General features: G+C 41.0%; 3 protein-coding genes across 7 annotated transcripts; 1 reads left to right on the forward strand and 2 right to left on the reverse strand.

Annotated features, from left to right (window-relative positions):
• Positions 1-873: 873 nt before the first annotated feature.
• LOC114826046 (uncharacterized) lies at positions 874-3,213 on the forward strand. Its single transcript, XM_029105660.2, has 3 exons — positions 874-1,376; positions 1,879-2,025; positions 2,860-3,213. The coding sequence occupies exons 1-3, from the start codon at positions 1,128-1,130 to the stop codon at positions 3,001-3,003; spliced, it is 540 nt and encodes a 179-aa protein (XP_028961493.1). The 5' UTR covers positions 874-1,127; the 3' UTR covers positions 3,004-3,213.
• A 3,380-nt stretch (positions 3,214-6,593) lies between these two features.
• On the reverse strand, positions 6,594-18,292 carry LOC103419083 (cell division protein FtsY homolog, chloroplastic). Of its 5 annotated transcripts, none has more exons than XM_070824716.1 (12): positions 17,894-18,292; positions 17,682-17,803; positions 17,436-17,548; positions 17,299-17,357; positions 16,973-17,010; positions 16,730-16,850; positions 16,557-16,614; positions 16,377-16,459; positions 15,684-15,752; positions 13,158-13,220; positions 12,897-13,021; positions 11,611-12,775 (listed from the first exon to the last, which is right to left on the reverse strand). In XM_070824716.1, exons 8-12 carry the CDS (start codon positions 16,434-16,436, stop codon positions 12,628-12,630), a joined length of 465 nt encoding a protein of 154 aa, XP_070680817.1. In that variant the 5' UTR covers positions 16,437-16,459; positions 16,557-16,614; positions 16,730-16,850; positions 16,973-17,010; positions 17,299-17,357; positions 17,436-17,548; positions 17,682-17,803; positions 17,894-18,292; the 3' UTR covers positions 11,611-12,627. The 5 variants fall into 5 exon arrangements, with proteins under 5 accessions (XP_070680814.1, XP_070680817.1, XP_070680816.1 ...); XM_070824715.1 differs by having other exon boundaries at positions 16,557-16,625; XM_070824714.1 differs by having other exon boundaries at positions 16,557-16,639; positions 16,730-17,010.
• LOC139197736 (cell division protein FtsY homolog, chloroplastic-like) lies at positions 16,583-19,564 on the reverse strand. Its single transcript, XM_070825689.1, has 7 exons — positions 19,496-19,564; positions 17,894-18,064; positions 17,682-17,803; positions 17,299-17,357; positions 16,973-17,079; positions 16,730-16,850; positions 16,583-16,614 (listed from the first exon to the last, which is right to left on the reverse strand). The coding sequence occupies exons 1-7, from the start codon at positions 19,562-19,564 to the stop codon at positions 16,583-16,585; spliced, it is 681 nt and encodes a 226-aa protein (XP_070681790.1).
• Between the last annotated feature and the right edge of the window lie 213 nt (positions 19,565-19,777).

The following is a 19,777-nucleotide window of genomic DNA, read 5'->3' on the forward strand; positions in this document are numbered from 1 at the left end:
CTCATTTGAATCTTACCCATTTTCCGGCCAAATCACGACGAGTCAGACGTCGTGTGAGGTACCATTCTCTTCGTCTCTTCGAGGGCTACAACTTTCGTTTTTTCCTTGCTTGATTTTGTTGAGTTTTGACAAAGTTATGGCCGTTTAAAGTAGGTGTGGATTTCCAGCCAAAATTCCGATTTTCTCTCCCATTGGGTCGAGTCCCACATCGCCCACGCGAGGGCAGTGAGCAAGCAAGAAGGCCTATAAAAGCCACATTCCCAAGCTGAGAAAAGCATGTCTTGCTCAGCTTTGGGCTATGATCAAGTGTAGTATGTGTTGAGATTTCTCAGCATTTTTAAGTATTTTTGGATATTATCGATAATTTCGAAAATATCGCGATATTATCGATAATATCGCGATATTTTGACGAAAACCCTTTGGATAGTTAAAAAAATATCGGACCCCCAAAAAAATATCGCCGATATTATCGATTTTTTCTTCCTTGCTCTCAGTCAACAGAAGCCTTTTTAGACCCCTAGGAACCTAGAATATCATGCAATCATGCAAAGTTCTCTCTCATGCTAAACTGATAAACTTTTAGTTTACACACTTGAGCAAGCCATTATTTACTTAATCATGTTATCTTTGAGTCATTGATGTAACTGGAATATTTCCTAATGAGTGTTAATTCTTTCGAAATATTCCGAGACTTGGTACAAAAGTGAATCAAGAGAAGCAAAAGAGTACTCACAAAGCCCGAGTCCACCTCGAACTAAAGTCCCCCAACAAATAAATTTATAAATTTGATTTTTTTTTTCTTAAATTGAATTTGGACTGTTGGTGAACCAGCAGTCCAACCATATAAGTAATCCAATTAATAAAATAGTCATTAGTCTTTCTGCAAGTGACTGGCAACGTTAACAATTGGGTCCTAGCCAACATTGGCTCATTTTCTATGCTAAATTTGACAAAAAATAAGTTTAAACCAAATTGTTTTATTAGCCCAATAATTGAAGAAGCTTGGACGAGTTCAAACTTAAATTTTGAGTCTTAACTATCCATTTGGTGTTGGTGTGAACGTTTCTCCAATTGTTAACATGCAGTTGGTTCAATAGTTACAGAGAGACAGGAGCAATAGGACAAAAATGGTGAAACCCTCCATTGAAATCACAGAGGACTTCGCTTCCGCAGCAAAAATTGCAGACGACATTCCTCGGGAAGACGTAATCAGAGTTCTGAATTTTCTACAAGGAGTTGGGATCTCGGACCCCGTGCCAGATGAGTTCGATGCTAGAAAGGATACCTACTCCGACATCATTCGTGACCTCCTGAAGCCCCTTCACATATCCCGTGGTCGTGTCACCTGCCTCGTATCTGTGAAACCTGCTGTCACTGTAATCTATCTTCCCCTCTTTTGTTTCTATTTTTTGTTTCAATTTTTAGTTTTCAGTGGTTCTGTTTGGTTGCTCAGAAAATTCTAGAAATGGGTTATTTATTCCCAAAAGTGGGAATATTTGAGGGATAGGATTGGACCCTTTTGGGATTTGTTTGATTTGAATTGGGTTTGATTGTTTTTGGTATCTGGGTTTGACTGAATGGAGCTGTGTGCTTGTTTGGTTGCTGAGAAAATTGTTGCTTGATTTAAAAGGGTGTTTGTGTAACCAAACTAATGATCGGCTTAGATCCATTCTATTAGCTTGTCTGATTGAGACTTTGACCTAAAGCAAAGCAAAGATACTTTGTTGAATTCCGCCAATTTGCTCACTAATGTGCACTTGTATTTCAATTTGACGTCTATTTCAATTGTTCTTGTATTTCGGGTTAATTTTCTTCTCTTTTCGTTTGTTGTCTTTGAAACCTAACAAACGTAATGATGTTTTATTGATGAATATGCAGAATTTCTATTCCGGATTTCATGGAGGAGCAATTGCTGCTGTTGCTGAGGCTGTGTCTGTAGCTTGTGCAAGAACCGTCGTGGCTAATGATAAGGAGCTTTTTCTGGGGGAACTGAGCGTTTCTTACCTCTCTAGTGCAACAAAGAATGTAAGTCCCGTAGAATTTACATTTGTTTTTTTATAAATGGCGCTATATAAAGTTTGATGCACATGCCAAAATAGAGTGGAAATGAATTCAAACTTTACTATAGATTATTTAGCTGTCTTCGTTGGAGATCGAATGGTCTTCGGAGGCATTTCAAATGGTAATTGTATTGGTATAGAATGTCAAAGGAAGAAATTAGGATTTAGGATCTTGTTGGCGCTTAAAACTTGTAAATTGTGAGGAGGATTTGTACCTTCTGTGTGCAATTCCTTGAATGTCAAGGGTCTGCCTTTTGTGCATCTTGATGCAGAGAACTTATACTTCTGTCATTCTTGAGTCGTTTCTTCTTTTTGTTAATAAAATCTCTTACTAATTAAAAAAGAGGTTGCTCGCTGTACTTTGAATCCACTTTCTGAAGATGCCAATGTGGAATTGTGTTATCACAGATTGTGATACCAACTGAAATGGGCCAAAAATTGGGATATACAGCCGGTGCTAAGTTTCCAAACCTTAAACGACATAACGTGGCTGTATCATACTTGATTGACTCAGGCTGATAGTGGCTTTGAAACCCCCCCAAACTCTGTTTAGGTATAGGTTCCAAGAATAACTGCCCAAGTTGCACACAATGCTCCCAGATTTTGATGAAACTATTAAAAAATTAAGCAGGTATTCAATTTGTTTTTGGACATCGGTTAAGGTGCAATCAGCTAACCACGACATTCGTGCTGTTATTCTTGCTGTTCATTTCTTTCTGTTTTGATTATAGTTTGCGTTATTCATGCTGTTCATTTCTTTCTGTTTCGATTTTTACTTTACCTGACGGGACTTTTACAGGAAGAGGTGATAGTTGACTCATCTGTTGTTCGGAGTGGAAGAAATCTGAGCGTGATAGCTCTTGAATTGAAACTCAAGAAAACCGGGCGCTTGGTTTACACTGCTCGTGCTACGTTCTACCATACGCCTGTTGCAAAATTATGATTCGCCTGTCAAATATCTCTCTATTTGTTTACCCAAATTTGTACCTCATCGGCACATTTCTATTGCATATCTTGTCAATTTTTATGACTGTCTCCCATGTCACAATGTATTGTGATAATATGGACATAAGATCCGTAGAGAATCTTCTTATATGTGATTTTAACTGCGAAATAGGTTATCATTTAATAACATTGGAGCTAATTATATGTACGTTTATGCATACGAAAATAACGTTCTCTACACGAGTTTCATATCCCCCAACTTTGTATCTCTCTCCCCTCGCGCAAGGAAAGGTTGGGAGACGTGGGACGTGCAGCGGGGACACTACAGTTTACTGGTATGTAAACAATGTATCTGTCATTTCAAGCTTATGGATCTTAATTCTGCATTCCCTTGAAACAAAGTACAAAACTAATGCAACCAACAATTCCTGAGGACCTTCCTCAACATCTCTGTAACCAAGTAACACTTGTACAAATCCACAAATCCTACGAGGGAGAGCTTCTTCCTTTACGAACCTCTTCAGCTGCCAGTCTTTGTTATTTCTGCCACGGGCTTGCAGGCCAGGTCCATCAATCGACGTTTATTTCAACGCGTGAAGCTCAAGAAATCGTCCTCACTTAGGTAAGCAGCAGCAGAACCAGAAGAAGACAATGCATGGGCAATTTTGACATTCCGTAGTTTGAATTTGGAACGGAATGGGGAGCACTTGCAGGGGTGTATACCGGTGTATGTCATGTCCAAAGACTAAATATTTGTCACCTATTGCACCTTGGAGGCTGCCATGTAATCACTTACCTCCTGATCGACGGGCTATATCATCCATACGATGAGTCTGAAGACGACTTGGAGAAGATGAAAGTGGTTATCGTACAATTTGTACATTGAAGTTGAGACGGCTTAGTCTTCAAATTATCAAATTAGTATTCAAAGAGTTGCTTCCTCCTGTGATAATGGAATACGATGCTAATCGGGGATACTTTGCTGACTTGATTGGAGCTTTTTATGTTTAATGCTGCTGCTGCTTTGGAGAGAAGTGAAAGGTTGAATGCGGGAGACCAATTCCTTAGTAGTTAAAGTCCCTGGACAAGCATAGAGGGTCTTTGAACTTTTTGCACCAAAATAATGCACACTGAGTACTGACAAAACATTGCAAGAGAAATCATGGCGGAAACCGCCCAGCGGCCTAAGGCTTGGCAATTTTGCATCAACTCTAAGCCTTAACTTCCAGCCTACAGCACCAATATGGCGGAAAATAGCACTACTTCATGACCAATAATAATCGTGATTGTCTGAAAAACCTAATGTGTGATTTTCAACTTGGAAGTTTCATCCTAAGCACCGATCTCAGTACACGGACAAAACACCGACCCTCCAGCACACACATATATATGGGGATCCGGTAATTCTCTACAAAACAACAACAACAACAACAAAGCCTTTTCCCACTAAGTGGGGTCGGCTATATGAATCCTAGAACGCCATTGCGCTCGGTTTTGTGTCATGTCCTCCGTTAGATCCAAGTACTCTAAGTCTTTTCTTAGAGTCTATTCCAAAGTTTTCCTAGGTCTTCCTCTACCCCTTCGGCCCTGAACCTCTGTCCCGTAATCACATCTTCGAACCGGAGCGTCAGTCGGCCTTCTTTGCACATGTCCAAATCACCGGAGCCGATTTTCTCTCATCTTTCCTACAATTTCGGCTACTCCTACTTTACCTCGGATATCCTCATTCCCAATCTTATCCTTTCTCATGTGCCCACACATCCCACGAAGCATCCTCATCTCCGCTACACCCATTTTGTGTACGTGTTGATGCTTCACCGCCCAACATTCTGTGCCATATAACATCGCTGACCTTATTGTCGTCCTATAAAATTTTCCCTTGAGCTTCAGTGGCCTACGACGGTCACACAACACGCCGGATGCACTCTTACACTTCATCCATCCAGCTCGTATTCTATGGTTGAGATCTCCATCTAATTCTCCGTTCTCTTGCAAGATAGATCCTAGGTAGCGAAAACGGTCGCTTTTTGTGATCTTCGCTAGATTGCTCCGGTCATTAGTGTGGATAAGTATATAAATGGATAGAGATAGGAAAGCAAACACAAGATGTACGTGGTTTACCCAGATTGGCTACGTCCACGGAATAGAAGAGTTCTCATTAATTGTGAAGGGTTTACACAAGTACATAGGTTCAAGCTCTCCTTTAGTGAGTACAAGTGAATGATTTAGTACAAATGACATTAGGAAATATTATGGGAGAATGATCTCGTAATCACGAAACTTCTAAGTATCGGAGTGTGGTGTCGTCTTGACTTGCCTTATCTGTCTCATAGGTAGATGTGGCATCTTCTCTGGAAGTACTCTTCCTCCATCCAGGGGTGGTATCTTTAACTGGTGGAGATGCACAAGGTAATGTATCAATTTCACTTGAAGCTTACTTGTAGTTTCAGGCTTGGTCAAGCGCGATACAAACCATGTAGTAGGAGTCCCCCAAGTCGCCGAGCTAGGGGGTCTGCTGAAAGAGGTGACAGACAAGGTAAGCAATCAGAGCTCCGACTGATTGTTCACCTTCTCCCCATCTTGCAGCAGCATGAAGGATAAAGAGAAGAAAAATGAGAAGAGATGATATGAGATACTTTTGCTTTTGAAGAAGTAACTTTCCACAGGCTTATTCTTGAACTGAGCTGGAGGGTTTTCTGGTTTCCTCCAAAGTATAAGGCCGACTGAAGAATTTGAGGGTCAAAACAAGTCCATCAAATCTAGAGTACGTTCCACCCTGCTGATATGGGATACTTTTGCTTTTGACAGAGTAATGGATGTATCGGCACGTGTGCTGTTACGCTTGTCTCCACATGCTTCCTTGTATCCTTCGCACTTGCCCTATCTGTTCCTCAAGCAGATGCGGAATCTTCCCTGGAAACATAAGATGTTGAAGATGAGTACTCGAGAGCAATGCCAGGTAAGTAATCAGGTACGGGGTTCCAGGCAGTCAGTTCCTGGCTGGAAGCTTGATTCCAAGTGCTGACTGATTGCTCTCTTTCTCCTTGTCTTGCAGGTAAAAACAAGGCCAAAGGAAAAGACAGGGAAAAAGCATGATATGGGATACTCTTGCTTTTAACCCTGATGATATGAGATATTCTTGCTCTAGTATAGCTTGTTTGCAGAGGTATTATCGGGGGGAAAGAAAGCTGAATATTTCGAAAGGCTTCGTTGGGAGTGCCCTCTCAGATATGATGAAGGGTTGAGCATTTTTGCAGGTCTGCCTGTCCTTTGGGGATGGAGGTGCGACATATATAGGAGTCTCCCTAACAACAAGTAGTAATGTTATTCCTTTACCCTGCTTGGTCATAGCACGGTAGTGGGAGCTGCCAGTTTCACATGTTTTAACTCTATCAGAGCACTTTGAAAAAGTGGTCTGTGGTATCTGGCTCTCGAGATTCGGAGAACGATGCCTCTTCGATTTTTGAGAAAGCAATCATGCTGGGGGTCTGGCTCTCGAGATTCGGAGAGCAGTGTCTCTTCGATTTTTGAGGAAGTAATCATGTTGGGAGTCTGGCTCTCGAGATTCGGAGGGCGGTGCCTCTTCGATTTTGGAGCAAGCAATCTTGTTGGGAGTGTTGTCTCGAATGTGAGTAAAGGTTGGGCATGTTTGCTAGTCTACCTTGCCACGAAGCACAAAGGTTGACACACAGGGACTTTCCAATTATCCAGCAATGGTACTGTTCTTTTACCCTCTCTTCGATTTTGAGAAAGTAGTCATGTTGGGAGTCTGGCTCTCGAGATTCGGAGGACGGTGCCTCTTCGATTTTGGAGCAAGCAATCTTGTTGGGAGTGTTTTCTCGAATGTGAGTAAAGGTTGGGCATGTTTGCTAGTCTACCTTACCACGAAGCACAGAGGTTGACACACAGGGACTTTCCAATTATCTAGTAGTGGTACTGTTCCTTTACCCTTGTAGGTAATAATATGGTAGCTAGACCTTCAAAATTTATGTGTCTAAACTTTGTTAGTGCTGTTTCTTTGCTATTCTTTTACCTTTCTTGGTCAGAGCGATGTAGTGGGAGCTGCAAGCTTCACGTGCTGAAATTTGGCAGAGAACTTTGGCAAAGTTATCTGTGATACCCATGAGCTAGTGTTGCGTGTGGGAAGTGGGTGATTGAACAGTAAGATTGATGTGCTTTCTACTTCACCAGAAGTCTTCGACAGAATGCCCATAATTTCTGCAAAGCTGAGTGTGCGTGTGACAGGTGCTGACAAGGCTAGAAAAGTAGGTGCCTCTTCGATTTCTGAGATCGGCCCTCGTGGTCTCTGAGCAGCCCAGCTTTTGAGAAAGCGAGCGCCTCTTCGATTGATTCGGAGAACGATGCCTCATCGATTTTTGAGAAAGCAATCATGCTGGGGGTCTGGCTCTCGAAGATTCGGGGAGCAGTGTCTCTTCGATTTTTGAGAAAGTAATCATGTTGGGAGTCTGGCTCTCGAGATTCGGAGGGCGGTGCCTCTTCGATTTTGGAGCAAGCAATCTTGTTGGGAGTGTTTTCTCAAATGTGAGTAAAGGTTGGGCATGTTTGCTAGTCTACCTTGCCACGAAGCACAGAGGTTGACACACAGGGACTTTCCAATTATCCAGCAATGGTACTGTTCCTTTACCCTCTCTTCGATTTTTAAGAAAGTAGTCATGTTGGGAGTCTGGCTCTCGAGATTCGGAAGACGGTGCCTCTTCGATTTTGGAGCAAGCAATCTTATTGGGAGTGTTTTCTCGAATGTGAGTAAAGGTTGGGCATGTTTGCTAGTCTACCTTGCCACGAAGCACAGAGGTTGACACACATGGACTTTCCAATTATCCAGCAGTGGTACTGTTCCTTTACCCTTGTGGGTAATAATATGGTAGCTAGACCTTCAAAATTTATGGGTCTAAACTTTGTTAGTGCTGTTTCTTTGCTATTCTTTTACCCTTCTTGGTCAGAGCGATGTAGTGGGAGCTGCAAGCTTCACATGCTCAACTTTGGCAGAGAACTTTGGCAAAGTTATCTGTGGTACCCATGAGCTATTGTTGCGTGTGGGAAGTGGGTGATTGAACAGTAAGATTCATGTGTTTTCTACTTCCCCAGAAGTCTTCGACAGAATGCCCATAATTTCCGCAAAGCTGAGTGTGCGTGTGACAGGTGCTGACAAGGCTGGAAAAGTAGGTGCCTCTTCGATTTCTGAGATCGGCCCTCGTGGTCTCTGGGGAGCCCAGCTTTTGAGAAAGCGAGCGCCTCTTCGATTTCTGAGATCGGCCTTCGTGGTCTTTGAGCAGCCCAACTTTTGAGAAAGCAAACGCCTCTTCGATTTCTGAGATCAACCCTCGTGATCTCTAAGCAGCCCAGCTTTTGAGAAAGCAAACGCCTCTTCGATTTCTAAGCAGGCGCCTCTTCGATTTCTGAAGCTCCGTCGAGTGCAGATTTTTATAGGGGCTGACATTAAGTTCCAAAGCACATTTGAATCTCCACCAGTAGAAGCTTCATTCTTGCACTTCTAAGATCTTGATTTGTCCGACCTCTTCTCTCTTCAACACCTTTGAAAATGTCTGGCCCCTCCGACCGTCGTTTTGACTTGAACCTTGTTGAAGAGGCAGCCCCGCCTTCTCCAGACAACATATGGCGCCCATCCTTCGTCTCCCCTACTGGTCCTCTTACCGTTGGGGATTCCGTGATGAAGAATGATATGACCGCTGCGGTGGTGGCCAGGAACCTTCTCACTCCCAAAGATAACAGACTACTTTCCAAACGGTCTGATGAGTTAGCTGTTAAGGATTCGCTGGCTCTCAGTGTTCAGTGTGCAGGTTATGTGTCTAATATGGCCCAACGCCTATTTGCTCGAACCCGCCAAGTTGAATCATTGGCGGCTGAAGTGATGAGTCTCAAACAGGAGATTAGAGGGCTCAAGCATGAGAATAAACAGTTGCACCGGCTCGCACATGACTATGCTACAAACATGAAGAGGAAGCTTGACCAGATGAAGGAAACTGATGGTCAGGTTTTACTTGATCATCAGAGATTTGTGGGTTTGTTCCAAAGGCATTTATTGCCTTCGTCTTCTGGGGCTGTACCGCGTAATGAAGCTCCAAATGATCAACCTCTGATGCCTCCTCCTTCTAGGGTTCTGTCCAGTACTGAGGCTCCAAATGATCCCCCTTCGGTGCCTTCTCTTTCTGGGGCTCTACCGACTGCTGAGACTTCTCCTAAGCAACCTTTGTGAAGGCTCCCTCTTGTGTGTTTATTTTGACTCATGTATATGTACATATTTGTAGCTTATCGGGGATATCAATAAATAAGCTTTCCTTCATTTCAACGTACTGTGTTAAATACACCAAAGCCTTCTTCGCTAAGTTCTTTGAATTTTCTTTTGTTGAAGCTTGTATGTTGAAGCTTTCTGAGTGGAGCATGTAGGTTGGGGTAGTGTTTCCTTAATTTTCCGAGTGAGGAAAACTTCTCGGTTGGAGACTTGGAAAATCCAAGTCATTGAGTGGGATCAGCTATATGAATCTTAGAACGCCATTGTGCTCGATCCTGTGTCATGTCCTTCGTTAGATCCAAGTACTCTAAGTCTTTTCTTAGAGTCTCTTCCAAAGTTTTCCTAGGTCTTCCTCTACCCCTTCGGCCCTGAACCTCTGTCCCATAGTCGCATCTTCTAATCGGAGCGTCAGTAGGCCTTCTTTGCACATGTCCAAACCACCGTAACCGATTTTCTCTCATCTTTCCTTCAATTTCGGCTACTCCTACTTTACCCCGGATATCCTCATTCCTAATCTTATCCTTTCTCGTGTGCCCACACATCCAACGAAGCATCCTCATCTCCGCTACACCCATTTTGTGTACGTGTTGATGTTTCACCGCCCAACATTCTGTGCCATACAGCATCGTCGGCCTTATTGCCGTCCTATAAAATTTTCCCTTGAGCTTCAATGGCATACGGCGGTCACATAACATGCCGGATGCACTCTTCCACTTCATCCATCCAGCTTGTATTCTATGGTTGAGATCTCCATCTAATTCTCCGTTCTTTTGCAAGATAGATCCTAGGTAACGAAAACGGTCGCTCTTTGGTATTTCTTGATCTCCGATCCTCACCCCTAACTCGTTTTGGCCTCCATTTGCACTGAACTTGCACTCCATATATTCTGTCTTTGATCGGCTTAGGCGAAGACCTTTAGATTCCAACACTTCTCTCCAAAGGTTAAGCTTTGCATTTACCCCTTCCTGAGTTTCATCTATCAACACTATATCGTCTGCGAAAAGCATACACCAAGGAATATCATCTTGAATATGTCCTGTTAACTCATCCATTACCAACGCAAAAAGGTAAGGACTTAAGGATGAGCCTTGATGTAATCCTACAGTTATGGGAAAGCTTTCGGTTTGTCCTTCATGAGTTCTTACGGCAGTCTTTGCTCCTTCATACATATCCTTTATAGCTTGGATATATGCTACTCGTACTCCTTTCTTCTCTAAAATCCTCCAAAGAATGTCTCTTGGGACCCTATCATACGCTTTTTCCAAATCTATAAAAACCATGTGTAAATCCTTTTTCCCATCTCTATATCTTTCCATCAATCTTCGTAAGAGATAGATTGCCTCCATGGTTGAGCGCCCTGGCATGAACCCGAATTGGTTGTCCGAAACCCGTGTCTCTTGCCTCAATCTATGCTCAATGACTCTCTCCCAGAGCTTCATTGAATGACTCATTAGCTTAATACCCCTATAGTTCATGCAATTTTGTACGTCACCCTTATTCTTGTAGATAGGCACCAAAGTGCTCGTTCGCCACTCATTTGGCATCTTCTTCGTTTTCAAAATCCTATTGAAAAGGTCAGTGAGCCATGTTATACCTGTCTCTCCCAAAAGTTTCCACACTTCGATTGGTATATCGTCTGGGCCTATTGCTTTTTTATGCTTCATCTTCTTCAAAGCTACAACCACTTCTTCCTTCCGGATTCGACAATAAAAAGAGTAGTTTCTACACTCTTCTGAGTTACTCAACTCCCCTAAAGAAGCACTCATTTCATGTCCTTCATTGAAAAGATTATGAAAATAACCTCTCCATCTGTCTTTAACCGCGTTCTCTGTAGCAAGAACCTTTCCATCCTCATCCTTGATGCACCTCACTTGGTTTAGGTCTCTTGTCTTCTTTTCCCTTGCTCTAGATAGTTTATAGATATCCAACTCTCCTTCTTTGGTATCTAGTCGTTTATACATATCGTCGTAAGCCGCTAACTTAGCTTCTCTGACAGCTTTCTTCGCCTCTTGCTTCGCTTTTCTATACCTTTCACCATTTTCATCGGTCATCTCCTTGTATAAGGCTTTACAACATTCCTTCTTAGCCTTCACCTTTGTTTGTACCTCCTCATTCCACCACCAAGATTCCTTTTGGTGTGGGGCAAAGCCCTTGGACTCTCCTAATACCTCTTTTGCTACTTTTCGGATACAACTAGCCATGGAATCCCACATTTGGCTAGCTTCCCCCTCTCTATCCCACACACATTGGGTGATTACCTTCTCTTTGAAAATGGCTTGTTTTTCTTCTTTTAGATTCCACCATCTAGTCCTTGGGCACTTCCAAGTCTTGTTCTTTTGTCTTACTGTTTTGATATGTACATCCATCACCAACAAGCGATGTTGATTAGCCACGCTCTCTCCTGGTATAACTTTGCAATCCTTACAAGTTATACGATCCCCTTTCCTCATTAGCAGAAAATCTATTTGTGTTTTTGACGACCCACTCTTGTAGGTGATCACATGTTCTTCTCTCTTCTTAAAGAAGGTGTTGGCTAAGAAGAGATCATATGCCATTGCAAAATCCAAGATAGCTTCCCCATCCTCGTTTCTCTCCCCAAAACCATGGCCACCATGAAAACCTCCATAGTTGCCTGTCTCCCTGCCCACGTGTCCATTTAAATCTCCTCCTATAAATAACTTCTCTGTCTGAGCAATTCCTTGCACCAAGTCTCCAAGATCTTCCCAAAATTTCTCCTTCGAACTCGTATCCAACCCTACTTGAGGTGCGTACGCACTAATCACATTGATAAGTTCTTGTCCTATTACAATCTTGATTGCCATGATTCTATCTCCTACCCTCTTGACATCTACAACATCTTGTACCAAGGTCTTGTCCACGATGATGCCAACACCGTTTCTCGTTCTATTTGTGCCCGAATACCAAAGTTTAAACCCTGAGTTTTCTAGATCATTTGCCTTACTACCAACCCACTTAGTTTCTTGTAGGCACATAATATTTATCCTTCTCCTCACCATAACTTCCACTACTTCCATAGATTTTCCCGTTAAGGTTCCTATATTCCACGTTCCTAAACGCATTTTGCTCTCTTGAACTCTACCCTTATGTCCTAGCTTCTTCACCCTCCCCCGTCTAATAGGATCAAAGTACTTCTTTTGTGTGTCCCGGGTAAAGTTGATAGGAGCATATGCTCCCAAACAACTTTGAGTGGAGTCGTTCGAAAAGAAGTTTCTATGGCCCCCTTGCTCATTTAACACTGCATCCGGGTGCCGATGGAGATACAGCGACCCTTGCTCACTTATCACTGTGCTCGGGCCACACAGCGCGCCACTTACGGGTGACGCTCTAGCTTTAGCGCGATTTTGTTCTGGATTCATTTTCATAAGGATTCGACGTGATCATGGAGTGCCGGCTGTCGACTACCTGACGCCATCCCCCTCCTCCTTTATCCGGGCTTGGGACCGGCCATGTAAGACATAGGCGGAGTTCCGGTAATTCTCTACAATGCGAGAAAAAACATCTGATTAAAAATCCCTCACATCTACTTGCCTTGAAAAAGAAACATAACATCTGAGATCAGGAGATTATAGTCACTTGATGTATGAGACTTGCACACTCACCTACATTCGGACTCTGAAAATATGGCATTAACAAAGGCCTCTGGATCAAACGGTTGGAGGTCTTCTACGCCTTCACCAACACCCACAAACTTTACAGGGATGCCGAGCTCATTCACCACACTGACCTAAAATAAGATACAACCTTATAATTAGTGAGGGCTGAAAAAGAGACTTAAGAATTAAGCCTTGAAAATAACAGAAGCTACGTCAATAACTCAATTCAAAATTGAAAACTATATGGGACAGAAGATTTGAACATACCACACAGCCTCCTCTAGCAGAACCGTCAAGTTTTGTCAAAATCATACCAGTTATACCAACAATCTGTCACAATATGTACAAGGCAAACAATCAAAACACAAATGAGGTGGCACAAAGAATTATAGTACAGATTAAGGGCAAGATATTCAATCAAATATTGATAGGAGCATATTTATGCGACTTAGTTAGCTTGTTTTCTTGCACTTTTATAGTTAGTTTGTGGTTATTATAGTGTTTTAAGCTATTTTCGTGTTTTTGTAGGTCCTAATGACAAAGTTAGCAAGAAAGTGCATTTTGGTGCATTTTGGAGCAGTTTTGGGCACTAAATGGATAGCACATGTATGGGCCAAGGTGGATGGACGTTTTTGGAGTTCAAAAGGCTAAGAATCTGATAAGGAGATGAAGAAATTAAATTCAAGACAAAGAAGATAAGGAATCAGCTCAAAAGAGGAAACATTATCCAAAACCTTATCCAACCTTATCTTATCCAAACTAACCTTATCTTATCTTATCCTATCCTAATTTTATCATGCCTTAATCCTAGCTGCAAGGGGACCTAAATATATATTTCTAGAACCTATTTCTAGAAGCATTCTCTTTTAGAAGTCCTAAATCAGCCACAAAACACATTGTTTACAAAAGTGGCACCTATTTCCTTCTAGAAGGCTTTTGCCTTGCCTTGCAATCCACTCTCCTTTCCCTCCAATGTGTGCCGCACATTTCCTCACCCAATTCCCCTTGGATTCTGATTATATTAGCCTTATTCCTTGTGGATTTGGGTTATACAAATCCTTTTCAGAAATTAATTGGGCGAAACCCTTTCCTCAGTGGATTTCATTAATTGTGCCGAACCCTAGAGCCCTAATCCTTAAAATCTGCTAAGTTGTAACCCTAATCTGATTAACCCTAGCCTTGCCGTGCCTATATATATGTGTTTTACGCCAAAATTCGTCACCACCCCTCATACCATTCAGAAACACTTTTGCCGCAACCATATACACCATTCTACACCATTCTACATCATTCTACACCAACATACATCTCTGCCGCACCTTTGGAGAGGAAGAAGATCCTTGCCGTGCATTCCATTGATGAAGGAGGACCTTGTGCACAAGCCATTTGCATCCTTGGGAGTTCTAAGAGTTCTTTCTTCCCTCGTTTTAGTTTCAATGTTTATTTCAATTTGCTTTTCAATTGCTATGAACATGTGTAACTAAATTCTTATTAGTTAGTGGTGAATTCGAAGCCATGGACATATGTTTAATATGAATTATTCCTTTCAGTTATTGTTTCGTAAAACATGAATGTGATTTACTTATCTATTTGATTGATAACCTATTCTTGTGTGTTGATTAAGGAGGCTTACTTAGTTTGCATGCGTGAATTTGATGCTAAATTATAAAGGACTTTCACCTAATCGTTAGGAACTTATAATTACAAGTAGTGGAGATTGTTAGTCACAATCGTGTTAAGTAGATTCTTGGCAAAAGTATCATGCAGTTCATAGTTATAATTGCCTTGTCATTGCTTATGATTTCCAAGGAACTTAATGATCTTTGAATGTATCTCTATCATGCTGTTCATATAGGGAACTTGATGAGAATAATTTGATTGCGATGCGTTGTCTATTCAATTCAATGAATTTACGGAAATCTGAGAGTTAATTTGTGCATTCATGATTAATTTGGGGCATTGTCATTCATGGTTTAAAGAAACAATACTGGAAATCGATTTATGTTGCATATTTTCATGTGTGAAGAAGGATCCTCTAACTAGCCTTTCACCCTTGAATTCATCTCAATTTCGTTTTAACTTACTTTGCTTTGCAATTTGTTTAGTTTTACTTTAATTTCGTCAAAAACAATCCCCTCTTTCTATTTAGTGTTTTTAGGTCAGAATCTGTTCAATTTAGGTTCTTTAGAGTGTTTTGAGTCAATATAGGTTAGAGTTAGTCCATAAACATTGTTTGAGTCTCAATTTAGTCTTAAATTCGTCCAATTTACTCCCTAGAGTCTGTTTTAGTCTAATTGTTAGTATTGTGCTGTTTTGAGTCTTTTTAAGTGTGTTTTGAGTTAGTTAAGTCATAATCTGTTTTCTTTTAGTCTTTTGAGTCAAATTGAGTTTTATTTTCATCCAAATCAATTGTTAGGTCTAGAATTGAGTCAATTTCATCTAGTTTTGCTGATTTGAGTGTTTTAGGTCAGTTTAGAGTCTACAGAGTCTAGTCTTGTGTTTTTAAGTCTAGTTTAGTGTTTTAGAGTTTAAATTGAGTAGATTAGCTAATCCCCAGTTTAGAACGATCCCTACTTACATCTTTGCTACAATTGTCATCAATAGGGTTTAATTTGTGTGTCAAGTAATTTTCACATCAAATATCTAAGTTCTATTCTAACTGACAAAACTGGAATATAACATACTGCACCCAAAACACGAAAGGGAACAAACTTAAACACTCTTGTGACAAACTAGATCATGCGAAGAATAATCAACCATCTTAATTCAGAAGGTAAACGATAAGAACATTACTTCATTGAATTCTCTTGCTTGCGGAAGCATGTCTAAGCCTGTGGTCCCATCCAGAATTTGTAGGATCTCCTGCATGTATTAAAAGAAATATAGATAGGCACATATAGAAAAAGGTGTCACAAGACAGATTGTATGGATTTGGAGAAGTTACTAGATATCTCACATAATAAACTGGGCACATACAAATCAAAGAATACACGGATGGATATGGTAGTGGCAGGCATGAATAGATAGATTCACAAATCAAAGAAATGAAAGTATAAAGTGTTAATAATAGCACAAGCGGGTTATTTGAAATGTGGCATAAGCAGGTAAGATTTTCAGAGGTACAGTTACATATCACTAATAAACACTACGCAAAAGGTTTGAGAGCATGACAAAGTAGTTAAAAGATGTTCCTTGTTTTAATCCAATAAAAGGTCTCTGGTAAATACAATATCTCTAACATTTTCCTCAGCTATCACTTTACCAGACTTGATTTTACCTTTCACAGTATCCTATTCATGGACCCATATTGATTCCAAGGATGCAACTGCATCATCTTGCAAGAACTATTTTTCGACATGATACATTATCAAAGAACATACTATACTCAGAATTATTCTGTTCAAGGGGAAGTATATGCACTCACATGCCTAGATTTTTGAACTGGATAATAGAAAGATGATAAAAGTGTTCAACGGCAAAGCTTACATTAGGAGCACCAGGCATGACTTTGGTCACAGCTTTCTTGCATGCAATCAACTCTTCCATCAAGCTGTAATTAGTGTGCAGACCTGAAGTTATATACATGAAGTGCAGATGAATCAGCTAAGCTCACAAATTTACATAAACAGTACAACAGACGTATGAAAGGTTCTCGAACAAACTTACATCCAGAGGTGTCGCATAAGACAATATCATACCCTTGTCATTTCCCTCTCTTCACAGCCTGAGAAATAACTATTCAGAAAGCACTTTAAGACTATATGTCAGTAGTTATACCATGTCAACTGAAAAAGAAAATATAATTTCATCTGTCTGTTCAATCCAAGTTGTCTACCTACCTGATGGTGCTTTGGCCTTCTCTCTCTCAGCCACAACAATCTCACACACAGTCCTCTCGGCCCATATCTCCAGCTGGTCACATGCAGCTGCTCGAAAGGTATCCCCTGCAGCCATTAATACCTGGCCAATTTGAAACCACAAAGGGATTTAGACCGCAAAGCCACTGAAATAGGCATATTTACTCGCAAAGGACGAAGCCAACTCATTGCAGCCAGGACAATCAACAGATGAAAATGTCACACATTTGCCCCTCCATTCTTCAATCTATAAGCGAGCTTTCCTGCATGAGGAAAGTTGATCAGATCATTATCAATCTTAATGGGTCCTCGATCGCTTAAACCACATATAGCTGAAAGTATATTAAAGAAAACAGTCCCCAAATGTTGGATTTTGTAGTGATGTGTCACTGACTCACTATGAAGTTCGGATTAAAGGTTTCTTAAACTTGAGTTCATCTCCACTAAGTTTTCCCAAATATGCATGCCGTCAGAGTAAATAGGCTGGAAATCAAAATGTGTCTTAAGACATGAGCAGAGAGCACATGATACGAGCGGAGTTCTTTTCTTACCAAGAGATGTTGTTTTCCCGCCTCCATTAACGCCAACAATCATAACCACAGCTGGTTTCCTGATAACACAACAAATAATAACCACAATTAAACTCTAAAGCTGGACACAACATGTAAAACTCGAGAAAGCTCATCACCTGTATCCGAGTTGAAGTTCGGTTTTCCCTTTAATAGTTAACAAATCAAGCACACTCTTCTTCAACGCATCCTACAAACATCCCGATCCCGATACCACATTATTACATTTTACCTGCATACCAATTAACTTAAGTTTAACAAGCGCTCCTTTCGATTGCTCAACCAAATTTATATACCTAACTCCTATTCCTATATAATCGGAAGAATTTCGGTACTTTTCGGAGAGACAATGTTAATGTTCTTGCCAGCTGTTAGGATTTCCCTTAATTTCGCTTCCAGATTTCAGCTTTCCAGCAACTATATCCTCCCTTAAACTCTCCACAATTTTGATCGTGATTTTCGGCCCGAAATCGGATACCAGCAAAGCCTGAAACCGAAAAGAACATACTTAATACATTTTCCCCTGAAAATTGAGGGTAACTTTTTCCCGAGAAATAAACAGGGATAAAAAGAAAACCTCTTCGAGTTCGTCGAGGACTCGATCGGTGTCGGCGAGGTTCCAGTACAGCAAGAGCTTGTCAACGACGGCGAGATTATCGCAAGTCTTTGAGAATCCCGAGAAGAGTTTCTCCACGTCGCTGTTGGCCTTCTCCTTGATAAGCCTGCCGAGCCAGGTGAAGAACCCGGTCTGCCCCCCCCCCCCGGCATTCGAACAGGAAATGGTCCGGTCCGGTCGGGCAAAGGAGAAGGCGGTGGTGCTGAGGCGGTGAAGTTTTGGAGATGAGTGAGAGACGAGGAGGGAGAGAGCACGGCAAAGGTGACGCCATTGCTGTTGAGCTCTCGGAGCTGAGGTTGGATTGTTTTTCGGATCTCAGATAATGTGGTAAATTTTGCAGTGGGTCTTCTCTTCTGAGTTGGCGCTTCCGGAAACGGCGTCGTGTTAGGCGGGAAATAATTTTAAAATATATCAAATTAAATAAAGCATGAAACCAATTGTGGTAAATGAAAAAAAAGAAAGATATGAAAGACCGATCTGTGTTAACTTTGAACTTGAGATGTTCGATGATTTGACTGAGAGTAAGAATTCTATGCCAATTGAAATAAGTTGTTATGAAAATATTCATAATGAAAATAATGAATTCAAAATAATGATGCAGATATAATTTGAAAATAAGTTTTATTTCAAAATGCATATTGGGACTTACAATTGATTTACTGATGATTGAGTCAGCAAATAAGAAAGTGACTGATGAAAAGGATATTGGTGCACGCAGGCATCCTTGACATTTGAAAATTAAGGTGTTTACAATTTTTGATTTCTTGGAATACGGTGTGAACTCAAAGAAAATTTGAACTGAGGAAATGTTGTGAAAATTAACTTGTTTTTTCTTTCTTCGGAGTCTTCCTTTTATAGACAAGGAAAATGAGACTTGAATGATTGATTTCTTCACTCTTGAAGCATGAGATGACTTGCTTTTACTATTGATGAATAGTGAATTTGTCAGAATAATTGTTGCTTTTACTGTGGAGCGTGCTGAGTGATTTATGCTGACAGATTGATTCCTTGCTTTGTCGGAATATTGGATGCGAATAATGACTGAATGCTTCACACGATGATTGACATGGTGACTTAATGCATCCACATGGCTTTACTTGTTGTTTCACATGGTGCCTTGAAATGATGACTAAAATTTTCACATGGTGATTATCATGGAGTTCACATGACTTTATGCAAATGGGTCTTGAGAATCCTGGTAGTCAGCCCATTTGACTATTTGGTTGTTTGGATTGGCTGGTTGTTGAGATGATGATCTGAAAACTTTGAGTCTGAAGCTTTATCATCTCCAGTGTGGAGTATCGCTAATTCGGCAAGTAATTGATGAGCTAGGCCTTGGAGCTGGGCAGCTTTGTCCTTGCTCTTTATGCTTGTTGACTTGGATGACTTGACTGTTCTTTTTAAGGATGGGGATGGACTAATGTCCGATAATGATTATGCCGGAATGACTAGCAACAATAGCTGGGTTGGCATGACTGGAAATGAAGTAGTTGGAAATTCAGAGAGGACCTGATTGATGACCCTTTGTTGATTGAATTTATCCTACCACTTGACTGATCTCACCCTATAGACTTCACCAATTTCAACTTCATAATTCCACTTTAAGATCCATGTGACTTTGTACTTAGCCATGAATATTGGTAGAAGTGTAATACTGTAGCTGATTTTTCTTCTGTCGAATTTTGACTAGAAATTGGCGGAGATTTTCTACATAAGTTCTTCTGGTAAAAGACTGATTGTTGAGTCATGGATTGACCACCATTTTAGGAACCATGCATGAAACTTTAGCTTAAAATTTTTGTCAAAATTAATGAATCATGAATGACTGAAATCTTCCGTCTGGTG

Source organism: Malus domestica, chromosome 07 (assembly GCF_042453785.1).
Source record: "Malus domestica chromosome 07, GDT2T_hap1".
In the NCBI taxonomy this organism is placed as follows: Eukaryota; Viridiplantae; Streptophyta; class Magnoliopsida; order Rosales; family Rosaceae; genus Malus; species Malus domestica.

What these genes read in the sequence shown, in the direction of transcription:
- LOC114826046 (XM_029105660.2), top strand. Translation starts at nt 1,128, where the DNA reads ATGGTGAAACCCTCCATTGAAATCACAGAGGACTTCGCTTCCGCAGCA. An exon ending in CTGTGAAACCTGCTGTCACT is followed by an intron (nt 1,377 to 1,878) that starts GTAATCTATCTT and finishes ATGAATATGCAG; the next exon opens with AATTTCTATTCCGGATTTCA. An exon ending in TCTCTAGTGCAACAAAGAAT is followed by an intron (nt 2,026 to 2,859) that starts GTAAGTCCCGTA and finishes GGACTTTTACAG; the next exon opens with GAAGAGGTGATAGTTGACTC.
- LOC139197736 (XM_070825689.1), bottom strand. Translation starts at nt 19,564, where the DNA reads ATGGCTAAGTACAAAGTCACATGGATCTTAAAGTGGAATTATGAAGTT. An exon ending in TCCTCGACGAACTCGAAGAG is followed by an intron (nt 17,804 to 17,893) that starts GTTTTCTTTTTA and finishes TTTCGGTTTCAG; the next exon opens with GCTTTGCTGGTATCCGATTT. An exon ending in AAGGGAAATCCTAACAGCTG is followed by an intron (nt 17,358 to 17,681) that starts GCAAGAACATTA and finishes TTGTGTTATCAG; the next exon opens with GAAACCAGCTGTGGTTATGA.
- LOC103419083 (XM_070824713.1), bottom strand. Translation starts at nt 12,659, where the DNA reads ATGAAAATGAATCCAGAACAAAATCGCGCTAAAGCTAGAGCGTCACCC.